At 34.1% G+C, this 12,478-nt stretch overlaps 1 protein-coding gene across 1 annotated transcript in view; it reads left to right on the forward strand.

The window, feature by feature from the left end:
• Positions 1–12,478, forward strand: part of ROBO2 (roundabout guidance receptor 2) — a 577,868-nt gene that overhangs the window by 497,538 nt on the left and 67,852 nt on the right. Inside the window, exons 15-17 of the mRNA XM_088022784.1 lie at positions 4,234–4,465; positions 7,361–7,485; positions 9,842–10,013. Of these exons, the coding sequence (XP_087878910.1) occupies positions 4,234–4,465; positions 7,361–7,485; positions 9,842–10,013 (529 nt within the window). The remainder of the gene's footprint in view (positions 1–4,233; positions 4,466–7,360; positions 7,486–9,841; positions 10,014–12,478) is intronic.

Below are 12,478 nucleotides of genomic sequence, written 5' to 3' on the forward strand. Positions count from 1 at the left end.
TTTGCATATATCTCTCTCTCTTGTGAGCTGGAGTTCTGTGAGTCTGGAGTCCATGTTTTTCATTTTTGTTTTTTCTGAGCAGAGCATCTAGTATAAAATACCCCTTCACTAACAGTCTGTTGAATGATCAAATCAGTTGTTTTTATACATTTGTATTTTTGTTTTAAAAAAGAAAGTGTTCAATTATATCACAGGGTATTGTTCCCCATGAATTTGTAGCTACACATGAAATTAAGTATGTGTTTGAGAGGTCAATTTAGTGAAATAAAGTCGGACTAGGGGTGTGGTCAGTTGCCAAAGAAATTATAACCAAATGTTTTATTTCCATGCCATATTTTCAACTTGCTAAATGTGTATGTTCTTTAAAGTATTACATTGTTAATATTTGAGTTACAGATGTGTTATTGGAGGAGAGAAATATATTCCCCAACCTAGGTAGTTAGACTTGGGCCAGCTGAGGTGGTTTACCAAGGCTAATCTTGAAGTAACAATAGTTAGCCAGGGCTGCTTTCTAAAAGTGACTGCTCTTATAACAAGGGTAGGCAAAAATGGTAAGAAATGATTGTTTCACAAAGAAAATAGGAATAAATCTCTTATTTTTAAAAAAGCAGTTATTCTTAAAAAATTTAAAATAAAAAAATGGTTATTCTAGTGTGTGTGTGGGGGGTTGTTTTTGTTCAAGGACAAAAAGAATCACCAATCTTTTGCCCTTTTAACATCATACATTGGCAAACTAGAATTTCAGAACTCAGCTTCATCCAGATCAGTCCTTAGCAGGCTAAGCCCAACAAAGAAAATTCACTTTGAGTTTTTAGTTTAGATGGATTTTTTTTTTAAATAGAAAAGATGGTGGTAAGCACTTACACATTTTAATAGAATGTGGCTTTAATGGAACAGTAGTGCACATGTTAATGCACTACCCTCGGGTCACATATGGACCCCTTTTTTAAAGTCTATCCCTTATTTAACAGTGATGCTTTATCATTGTGCATCCCTGAAACTTGCAAAGTTCTTTAACTTATAATAGTCACTTAATTGTATCCAGGCCCTTGTAATATGATTATTATTGAGTGAATTAAGAAAACTGAGACTCAGAAAATTTAAAAGGCTGAGCTATAACTCAGTTGGGACCTTATGACTGGACAATGGAAACTTGCTTCATCATTTACTTTTTTTCCTTAAGACAACGTTTTTTTATTCATACTTCAGAAAATACAAATTTTTTAAAATTCTACAAACCCCTGGATTTGTGGCTAGACTCTGATTATAATCAACACTAAACAAAATCCTCCTTCTTATAAACAGAATGTTAATAAAACTAGTAACAAGCATATGGTTTAACTTGAAAATGACCACCTGTCAAAATGTGCTCTACGAGTAAGTGGTGTGGAACACATATCCAATAAAAGTTCCACCTATTTTTTTTTAAAGGTAATGTTCAGCATTTTCATTTTTGCTTCCACCTGTAACAACAAATTTTCTTCTGAAAAAGAATGTACTGCAACTGCACAAAATCAAGTTAAACTATTTGGTTATTAAGTAGGCCATTAGAATATACTGGTTGAAAGCAGTGTACAATGAAGTGAGCAAGGCAATGTTGTGTGGTAAACATTAGCTTCATAAAGTCCCTAAAACACTTAATTAATGAAAACCAAACATGGATAAAACCAATTTACCCTGATTTACAGACTCTCTTCATCTGGAAACAGCTGCTTAATGTTCTTCTTAAAAACACAGCTTGCTTCTTTCAGTATTAACAAGCTATTATTGTGAGTTATGTCTTTCTTTCAGTATATAAATTCACTTAAAGCGAATGCAGAGAAGTTTATAAAATGCCAGCTCAATGTTGTTTTAACATATGCTGCAAGGAATTTTTGAACATTGACAGTTTTGATTAAAGGCATCTCTCTTTGGCTCTCATAAATTTAATTTTTGCTTTTGAGTTGCCTTGCTTTGTAATGTCAGAACAATGGCTTTTGAAAAACTACGTCTGTTGGTACAAATACAACTGGTAGCATGGATGAGAATTCAAAGATCATGAGCTTTGTCATCAGAGCTGGGCGAAATTTCTCTTGACAGAACCTCGTACAAGTGTAGTACTAATTCCAGAGAATCTTTGAGGGTAAGAATGCTGTCAGGTGGGTGAAGGAATTCTTAGTTGTTAAGACACATCTGCAAAGCTGGAATGAGCTATACATAGAAACACATATGCTCAGGCCCACCGGCTTCATGGACTCTCTAGCTTGGACATTCTAAATATAGAAAAATGTCCCTTTGTTCCACTGTCTTTTGATTGAGGTTTTGGGTTTTTTAAGTTTCCTGCTCCCACTTAAAAATAATTTTAAAATGCTCCAACTAAAGAATAAATGTTAGAGGTTTATACGTGGGACTGGGGCGCCTGGGTGGCTCAGTCGGATGAGTGTCCAGCTCTTGATTTCAGCTCTGGTCTTGATCTCAGGGTCGTGGGATCAAGCCCCGAGTGGGGCTCCGTGCTCACCGCAGAGTCTGCCTGGGGTTTCTTTCTTCTTCTTCCTCTGGCCCTGACCCCAGTCATGTATGTGTGCTCGCTCTCTCTCTCTCTCTAAAATAAATCAATCTTAAAAAAGAAGTTAATACATGAGATAATACCTTTTATTCATAATGTGTTAACAGTTGTATAAGGAATTTTTAAAAAGTTGAAATAACCATTTTCATCATCTCCTCTATTTCTTTTCTCCCCAAACTTCCTGAAATGAGGTTTTTCCATCTCTTCTCCATTAAATTTTACATTGTATTTAAAAGTGAAATTTGTCAAGTTAAAGGCTTCTTAGAATATGCCTACTAAGCTACAATATATGGGAAATTAATTGAAGAAGTTTCTGTGATAGTTACTGTTTAAATCAAGCAATTCTAGAAAAAGGGCAAGACATTTAAAAAATTTTTAAAGTTAAAAATCCTTTTCACTCTGAAAATGAAACAATGGTAAAACTCCAATAGAGACTGTTCAATAAATATGTAAGGACATGTTTTATTTTTAGCTTGCATTTTTATATATTCACTTTTCATGTAATTATTATGAATGAACAAACAGCATTTTCACATTTTTATCTGATATGAGTGTTCAGATTTAAAATCTGATTTTCATTAAAAACAGCTGCTTATCTTCTGTAACTTTATGTGAATGAAAGGATCAAGAAAGTTGTGAAATTGTGCCAGTAGTGAGACTCTTGAAGGAGCCAGAAACTGATAAATTAATAAGTCTTTCATTTAATATTTGCTAGTGGGTATGAGCTTTTCAAATGCCTTTAAAATAGATGTTCTAACTTCACAACTCCTCATCTTCCCATACACTTCCTCCAGGCATATGGATTTTATATGGGCTGTTTCTACACTTCTTCCTCTGGAATAAATAATCTTACTTTCCTTGCAGATCTCAGCACTTGTTCTTTTTCAGGGAAATGCTTTCTCCCCTTCCTGATTCTGTCAGCTTCCTCTCCCCTCCAGTCTTCCTTAGCTCCTTGTCCATGTCATTCATAACATGTGTTTATGGATATTAGTTATGAATGTAACTTGACCAGTAACTTGATTAGTAGGAACTCAAAAAATGATTGGAGTGAGTGAAGGTATTAATGAATGGACAAAAGATAAGAATGGAAATTCCTGGGTGCCTGGGTGGCTCAGATGGTTAAGCGTCTGCCTTCGGCTCAGGTCATGATCCCAGGGTCCTGGGATCGGATCGCGCATCGGGCTCCCTGCTCCTTGGGAGCCTGCTTCTCCCTCTGCCTCTCTCTCTGTCTGTCTCTGTCGCTCATGAATAAATAAATAAAATCTTTAAAAAAAAGAAAAAAGAATGGAAATTCCTGAGCAACAGCACATTACATATCCAACCATAAAAATAGGAACTGTTGAATATAGGAAAAGGATGATGAGAAATGAAGCTAGACAAATGGGCAGGTCTAGGCCTGTCAGGCCTTTGTGCTATTTCAAGGAATTTGAATTAAGTAAGCATCTTAGATACTGTGGAGTATTTTAAGCAGGAGAGAGAGTTGTCCCACTCTTCATTTTGGAAATCATGTGAACTCAGAATTGGAATTGGAAATTAGAAGCAAGGAGATGAATTACAAAGCAATGGCATCACACAGATGATAATGACGAAGACTGAAATAGGGACAAGAGAAATGAGAATGGGTGGTTTCATTGTCATGTCTAAAATATTTCCATTTGGTTTCAAAAGCTTTTTGCTGTGTTTCTCAGGTTGATCGCCAACCCCAGTTTATTCAAGGCTACCGAGTGATGTATCGTCAGACTTCAGGCCTGCAGGCTACATCAACATGGCAGAATTTAGATGCCAAAGTCCCAACTGAGCGAAGTGCTGTCTTAGTCAACCTGAAAAAGGGGGTGACTTATGAAATTAAAGTTCGACCATATTTTAATGAGTTCCAAGGAATGGACAGTGAATCTAAAATAGTTCGTACTACTGAAGAAGGTCAGTATTCAGATTTCTAACAAAAACCAACTTAAACCATAATGAAGACAATTTCTTTTTCTTTTTTTAATTTTATTCTTTTTAATCAGAGAGAAAAGAGGGAGTGAGCACAACCAGGGGAAGTGGCAGGCAAAGGGAGAAGCAGGCTCCCCGCTGAGCAGAGCCCAATGAGGGACTCGATCCCGAGACCCTGGGATCATGATCCAAGCTGTAGACAGCCACTTAACCGACTGAGCCACCCAGGAGTCCCAAGACAAATTCTGTTGAAGTTCTAGTTAATCATCTACCTTAGAGGAATAGCAAGAGAGAATATAAAAAGTGAATTCAAGAAGTGGCATTTTCTCTTTTTATTCTGAGAATCTCATAGAGTCTGAGAACTTTAAAAAAAAATGATATTTGAGTAATGGGATCTTTTTCTTAAGTAACCATTTGTTCCAAATTTTGCCAGTACACTGGAATTTGATTACAATATTTTCCCATATTTTTTTTCTTAACATGGATTGAGTTCATTTGGCTTCATTAAATAAGGACAGGTTACTGGAAACTCAAGAATGCTGGCTGTTCATTGTCACTTTCCTGTTTTTGATGTAGTAAAGCATAACATTTTCTTTTATAAGCCTCCTTCCCCGTGGGCTCTGCCAGTCTGACTCATAATTTCTGATCAGAAGGCCACTTGCACCTTTGCAATAGGATTCTTACTAGTGACATTTTCTCCCCCTCCCCCATTTGGAAACCTTCTTGCACACAGATACTTTAAAGTCAACTAGTGATGGACATGAAATTAATGTAGATTTGAACCAGTCTCTGTACTATATGTCTCCTTCCCTAAACTAGAGGCTTATAATAAATGGTACTATCAAAGTACAAAAAGTCAGATGCCAAGTGTAATAACCCCCATCCCCATTTTCTGCTTTTTGACTAATTTTATTTACACAGCTCCTGGCAAAAAACCATATTTCATAAATCAATATGAGAACAATCTTAAGAAAATATGTATAGGTTACCTATGCTACCATAGATGTCTGTGTTTGACAAAAGAGCTTTTAAGTTGCACATATCTTATGATCAGCATCACAGTGAAAATGTTCTGTCCACACTGGTTTATGCTGTGATACACTGACATGAACAGAAGTACATATCTTTAAAGACATTAATCAACTTTTAGGATATGTAAAGAAAAAAATTACTAAAAATTAATAATAATATCTTCATCCACCATTAAATTCTACATTATGTTGAAAATGTGTAGTACTAATGAGTGGAGTGGGTGAATTTAATATAGAATCCTACATTTGAAGCACACTTCCAAAAATGAATTTCATTGCAGTTAAACTTTTCCTCTGGATTAGACATCTCTCACCATTCGGTATGCGTTCCTTTACAGTGTATGTGGCCTTCTGAAGGTAACAAATAGAGTTCAGCTGGGCTATGTGTGGGAATGATGAGCAGTGGTTCGGGTTCCTTCACATTGGTAGAAGTTGAACACTGGTATAATTGACCTGTCAGGAAGCAGGCATGGTATTCTCTCCAAGCCAGCAGCAAGGCAAATGGGAAACCTGTTTTCAAATGTTATTTTTCAATGCAATCTACTTAGTAACTACAAAACTGGTGAACAGGTGGTTAGATTTATGTCTTCGTGCCATATTTTGTAGCAATATTATCAGAGGAATAATACAGAGCAATACTGTGCTAACGTGTCTGTATATATCCTATATCTCAGTGCACGTGTGGGCATACCTCAGTGACAAATTTATGAAACATGCGAGACTTAATTGATAGGCTTTTAACATATCTTTTACCATTCAATTGTACATATGTTCCAAGGACTAAACTCTATAGAATTATGAAAGCATTGATCCTTTTACATAAAAATCCTTTAGTACTACAAATTTCTTTGAATTTTGTTTCAACTGTTATTTCATTTTGTTTTTCTTACTCAAAGATTTAAGGAGAATTGATAAATTTTCCTGTAAAATTAGTATTTTTCAGCTCTCAGAGAGACTGGAGAGCAGATGCTGCAGTCTAAAATCAGAAGTTTTTTCTCACTCATCTTTTCTCAGTGTGATTATAATTAGTTATAGGGGAAACCATAAAGGATGGGAACTGTCGGAAATCAAAATCTATCCATTTCACACTCGACCCAACCTGAACTATTTTCATTTATAACTTCAGAGTTTCTTCCCAATCAATATAAAATTAGTTTTAAATCTTAAATTATGAGTCAATGTATAAGTCAATTATTTTTCCCAATACAAAAGAAAAATATTTCTTTCCTTGTGTTGGTGAAGTTTATTGCTGTGTTTCTGGTTTTATTTATTAAACACAAAACAAAACAAAAAGATAAGTAATAATACCACTCAGAGATAATAGTTGATGAAAATTTGGAATACATTCTCTCAGAATACTTTTGATAGGAGTGTTTTTTTTCAGAAAGAAAGCCTGCCTATTGGAATCAAATGGATCAATGTTCTAGAGCCAGACATACCTGGGTTCAAATTCTGCCTTGATGTTTGACTTAGATAACTCTCTTACAGTTGTCTTCTGTTTCCTTTTCTGTAAAACTGAGATAAGAGTTGTTTTTACTTCTCAAGGTTAGTGTCATCATTAAATATGACGCTTAGCTCAGTGCTAGCCATACAGAAAGCCCTCATTAGAATGTTAGCTGTTAAATTTATTATCAAGCACATATTAGTACAGCTGTTGTGTTTGCTTTAAATCTATCCATTATATTTAAAGGACATTTAAAAAAACTGTCACTGTTGAACACTACATGCAAATTTGGAACTACTGGAGACCAGACCTCTTGCTTCTTGTCTTTATATTCATACTCTATAAGCAGTATTAATGCACATCAAGACTTACAGTTTGTGTTTATCCTAATTGCTTCCTCTGTAGCCCCAAGTGCCCCTCCACAGTCTGTCACTGTGTTAACAGTTGGAAGCCACAATAGCACAAGTATTAGTGTTTCCTGGGATCCTCCTCCTCCGGATCATCAGAATGGAATCATCCAAGAATACAAGGTAGGGCCTGGGTGAAGAAGCAAGGCTCACAAAAAAGCTTCCCAGAGAAGTCTCAGGGTCACATGCATGAAGCTCATCTCCAGAAGCCCTCTTCTTGAATCTGAGTGTAGAGTAATTTTTCTATCTTTGTGTGACAAGTAAAGAAACAAATACATAGGGTATTGGAACCTAACTGCAAGACACAGATAACAAAAACTCACTTGGACAAGTGAACCCTAACAGTGGAGTGGTTTTGTTTTTTTTTGTTTTGCTTTGTTTTGTTGGGTTTTTTGTAGAGTGTGATTCCAGAACCTCAGAGATTTAGAGAGATTGGGTACAAATAGGTAGTGAAGGCTTCATTCCAGAAACATCCTGTATCATTGTTATTAAATTTCTGTGTAATGGGCCTTAGCAGGGATGTTTTTAAACTGTGGTCTCATAAAAAGATGCTTCCAAGGTTTAGAGAGTAGGGGTGAGGATAGGAGGGTAGGCAGCACCAACTCTCACTCTTAAGTCCTGCTTTGGTCAACTTATTGAGGCTTTGTAAAATATTTCACTTGAAAAAGGGGAGCCGTTATAAAACCAAATTATGAAAAAATTTATAAAAATAATTTATTATCTCATTTTTCAAATGATAATTTTGTTGCTGTTTAGAAACTATAGATCCATTGTTTTCCTGCCAATGTTTGATGTTTAAGAGACAGAAGATGTCTAACTTTGGGAAATAAGATTCTGATTAGCTGTGATGTGATTAGACCACATATGATAGTAAAACACCTCATTAAACCTTATAAAAATTCAAAACCATGATTTTGCTATTAATAAATGTATATGGAATTCTAACAATTAACATGCTAGATAGATTAGAATAGAAGCTAAATGCCCCATCTCATCCTGAAAGTTTAGAGTTGTTGTGTGAAATGAAGCTGACTATTGCACTGAAAACATTGCAGATTGAAATATGTTATTTCTAAGAAAAAACAAAATTCAAAATAGAATTTTCTTAAATTAATGAATGATTAACTTACTGAAACCATGTGTACAAGCACTTACTCTAAAATTATTCCCATCACTTTATAAAGAAACATTTGTAAGAAATATAAGAATAAGTGTTTTACAGTATCATAATTACATATAAATATTATATATGTATATGTATAAATTTTACAAGGATTGGGGCACATTGTTTTAATAGCAAAGAATGATCTATTCTGGTGTGTGTGTGTGTTTTAATGAGGTTAGGATTTTACTTTTGTATCATTTGGAACTAAATTTTCTAAACTTCCATATACTGAAACACCGATTTTGATTATAACATGGTAATTTTTGTCATAAGTTATAAGCTTTCTCATTCATATGAGAGTGCCTTATTTTGCTAGCAAAGTGTATATTTTGGTTAGGCCTAAATATTCCCTCATTAGTAACATAGATATCATTGTGTAAATAAAAGAAATACACAGTTCACAGGAATTATTTCAAATAAAATGTTTCAGGAATTTACCTGTTTCAGAAACAAACCATGTGTGTTCCCACTTATTTATCTCCATGTAGATTATAAAATACTATAGACTATGAATACAAATATGTGTACACGGTACACATGATTCTTTTTATAATGCATTTGACAGTAACAAATCTCCATATCTCAGGACAAAGTATGCCTTAAAATGTGATTCTTCCTTGCAGTAAAAGCCTGGGTTCTTTCACATCAGTCTTTAAAGACTTTCACCAGTTTGTTCTCATGCATGTGTCTGTGTATATGTACATAATGTTTTGATCAATATTGAGATTTATTTCTGTCAGTGTAAATATTGGCTTTAATTTCATCTCAGTCAATACTTATAACTTAGGTCAATTAATCTTGTTAACTACTTCTGGGTAAGTTAATATTTTCTTAAATAAAATATAAATTACTTAGATGTGCACCAATATCTCTTGGATATTACAACTAATAATCACCATATTTTAATAGATTATATGCATAATAAACCTTGATAAATAAATTAAGCAGAGACATTTATGTGTTTTAATCCATACCCAAATACTGTTTGCAACCAAGGACCACTTTCCAGAAGTGTTAAGGGAATCACTACGTTATAAGCATTCAGTGTTGATTGTAAGATATAAAGGAACATGGCATAGTTTTAGCTTCCCTTAATAGTCTTCCTTTAATACGTACACATACACACACACACACACACACACACACACATACACATAGATAAATAAACCGCAAAAATTAGGCTTTAGAAAATGTCATTTACAAATACTTCTATAAGCCGAGAGAATAGATTGGTCACTATTAAAAAAAATATGTCATCAATTTAACAGAAAGGATAGTTTTATATTCTTTTGTTATTCATTTACATTTCTGTAGATCTGGTGCCTGGGGAATGAAACACGATTCCATATCAACAAAACTGTGGATGCAGCCATTCGATCTGTGATAATTGGTGGATTGTTCCCAGGTATTCAATACCGGGTAGAGGTTGCAGCTAGCACGAGTGCAGGGGTTGGAGTAAAAAGTGAGCCGCAACCAATAATCATTGGTGAGTATAATCGTTGGTGGGTATGTCTCTGTGGCCTGGGCTTCAGAGTTAGCCAACTGGTAACAAGGTAGATGATGTTTTTAATCTGTATCCTAACAGTGGATATGCAGCAATGAGTTATAGGGTGCATTCATCATATAGGCAAATAGGTTGACTGACTCGGGTTTCTTATAAAATAATTAGCAATTTCTTGTGCTTTTAAGTTTCCCAGAAACTTCTTTAAATTATAATCACTAAGTGTTTAAATGCTGAAAGTTGGTTTGAAAATGATTTTTAATCAATAATTTCATTAGCAATTTTGATGTCATTGAAATAAAATAGGAAATGAGGCAGTTACTGAAGAAAGTGCTTTATGTTTCAAATCCTCTAAGCGAGAAAAAATGTCAAAATTTAACCAGAAACAAGGCCAAAAGAAACTTTGTAATCCAAATATATTATCCTGAGGAAGAAATCCCTATTAAATCTACTATCATCATTACAGAAAATTGTTCCCTATTAGCATTGATTTTGTTTGCCTGTTCTTGAAATATATGTAAATGGAATTACAGAGAATATAATATTTTGTGTCTGGCTTCTTTCACTAAACAGTGTTTTTGAGATTTACCCATGTATGTATCATGCAATTCTTATGTTTTGTTTCTGAGCAGTATTCAGTTGGGTGATTATATCTTATTTTGTTTCTCTGCTTTTCTCTTGAGGGAATTTCAACATTCCTGTGTAAGTCTTTTTGAGGACATATGTTTTTATTTCCTTTGGAGAAATACCTAGATGTGGAATTTTGGGGTATAGGATTGATATAGTTTATAAGAAACTGTAAACACTTCTTTATATTATTGTATAATTTTATACTTTCACTAGCAAAGAATATGACTTGCAGTTTTTCTACCCCATTGTCAACATTTGATGTTGCCAGTCCATAATTTTAGTCATTCCAATGAGTATGAAAGAGTACCTCACTATTGTTTTCACTTCAGTTTTTTGATGACTAATGATGTTGAACAACATTACATGTGTTTTATTGGCCATTCACATATTTTCTTTCGCACAATTTCCAAGTCTTCACCTTTTTAAAACTGTGTTGTTTGTCTCTTTTTACTGGATAGGAGAACCGATACATTCTGGATACAATATATTTTTTATTGCAAATATTTTCTCCTGGTCTGTGGATTCCCTATTTCTTTTATTAATAATGTCTTTTGATTAGCAAATTTTTAAAATTTTTCATGTTTAGTGCTTTCTAAGAAATTGTGTCCTATCTGTAGATAGTGAAGATATTTTCTTAGATTTTCTTCTAGCAGCTTTATAATTTTAGCTCTTATGCTTATGGCTATAATTCATCTTAAAGTAATTGCATGTGTTTTGAGAGTTAGGCTTATTTATTTTCCTAAGTGTATCAGCACATGTTTTATTAAACTTTTCCCTATTCGATTTTTATAACTATATTTCTAAATTTCCTTTTCTACTTTTCTATATTATGTATAAACTTACTTTTATATATTACCCTTTCATCTTATGACCTTACTCCCCTCATTTATTTTATTACTTGTGACATATTTTTTCAGGGTGTATTCAAACAATATTCTGTCTCCTTTCTTCTTATTTGTGTTACTATGTTAAAATCTGTTGAATCATTTCAAAGGTGAATAAACCTTGCATTCCTGGGATAAATCGTACTTGACCAAAATATACTATGTTTTCTACAGATATTACTGGATCTAACTTGCTAACATTTGGTAAAGAATTTTGCATCAATTTTCATGAGGGATATTGATCAATAGTTTTCTTCTAATGTCATTGTCAGGTTTTAGAATCAAGATGGCTAACCTTGTAAAAGGGGTTGGGAAATATCCCATTCTCTGCTATAGTCTAAGAGTTTTTGTGGGGCTTTTTTTATTTCTTACTTAAATTCTTTCTAGAATCAGTTATAATATCGGTGCTTAGAATTTTCTTTGTGGATTCTGTTTATATTTATGAATTTGCATTTATTTAGAATTGTTATTATTCCTGTGTTGGTTGTGTTAAATGGATTTTTGGTTTTGCCGTCTGTGAATTTGTCTGATCTATCTAAGTTGTCGAATTTATTGTTATATGCTTATTTGCATATTTGCATTATCTCTTTATTTATAATCCCCTTTAATTGTAGTGTTTCAGGATGTGTAGTAATGTCATCTCTTTTATTCTTTTTTTAAGATTTTATTTATTTATTTATTTGAGAGTGAGAACACAAGCAGGGAGGAGGGGCAGAGTGAGAGGGAGAAACAGACCCCTGCTTAACAGGAAGTCCGATGCGGGGCTTGATCCTAGGACCCTGAGATCATGACCTGAGCCGAAGGCAGACACTTAACCAACAGAACCACATAGGCACCCCTCATCTCTTTTATTCTTATGCGGAGAATTTGTGTTTCCTCTCTCTTTCTCTTTCTTCTCCCCCTTTTTTTGCCCCCCCACCCCTTCAATTTCGAGCA

The sequence above is a fragment of the Eumetopias jubatus genome, unplaced genomic scaffold (assembly GCF_037043125.1).
Source record: "Eumetopias jubatus isolate StellerSeaLion01/CBP00866 unplaced genomic scaffold, mEumJub1_p1.0 scaffold_1, whole genome shotgun sequence".
Taxonomy (NCBI): domain Eukaryota; kingdom Metazoa; phylum Chordata; class Mammalia; order Carnivora; family Otariidae; genus Eumetopias; species Eumetopias jubatus.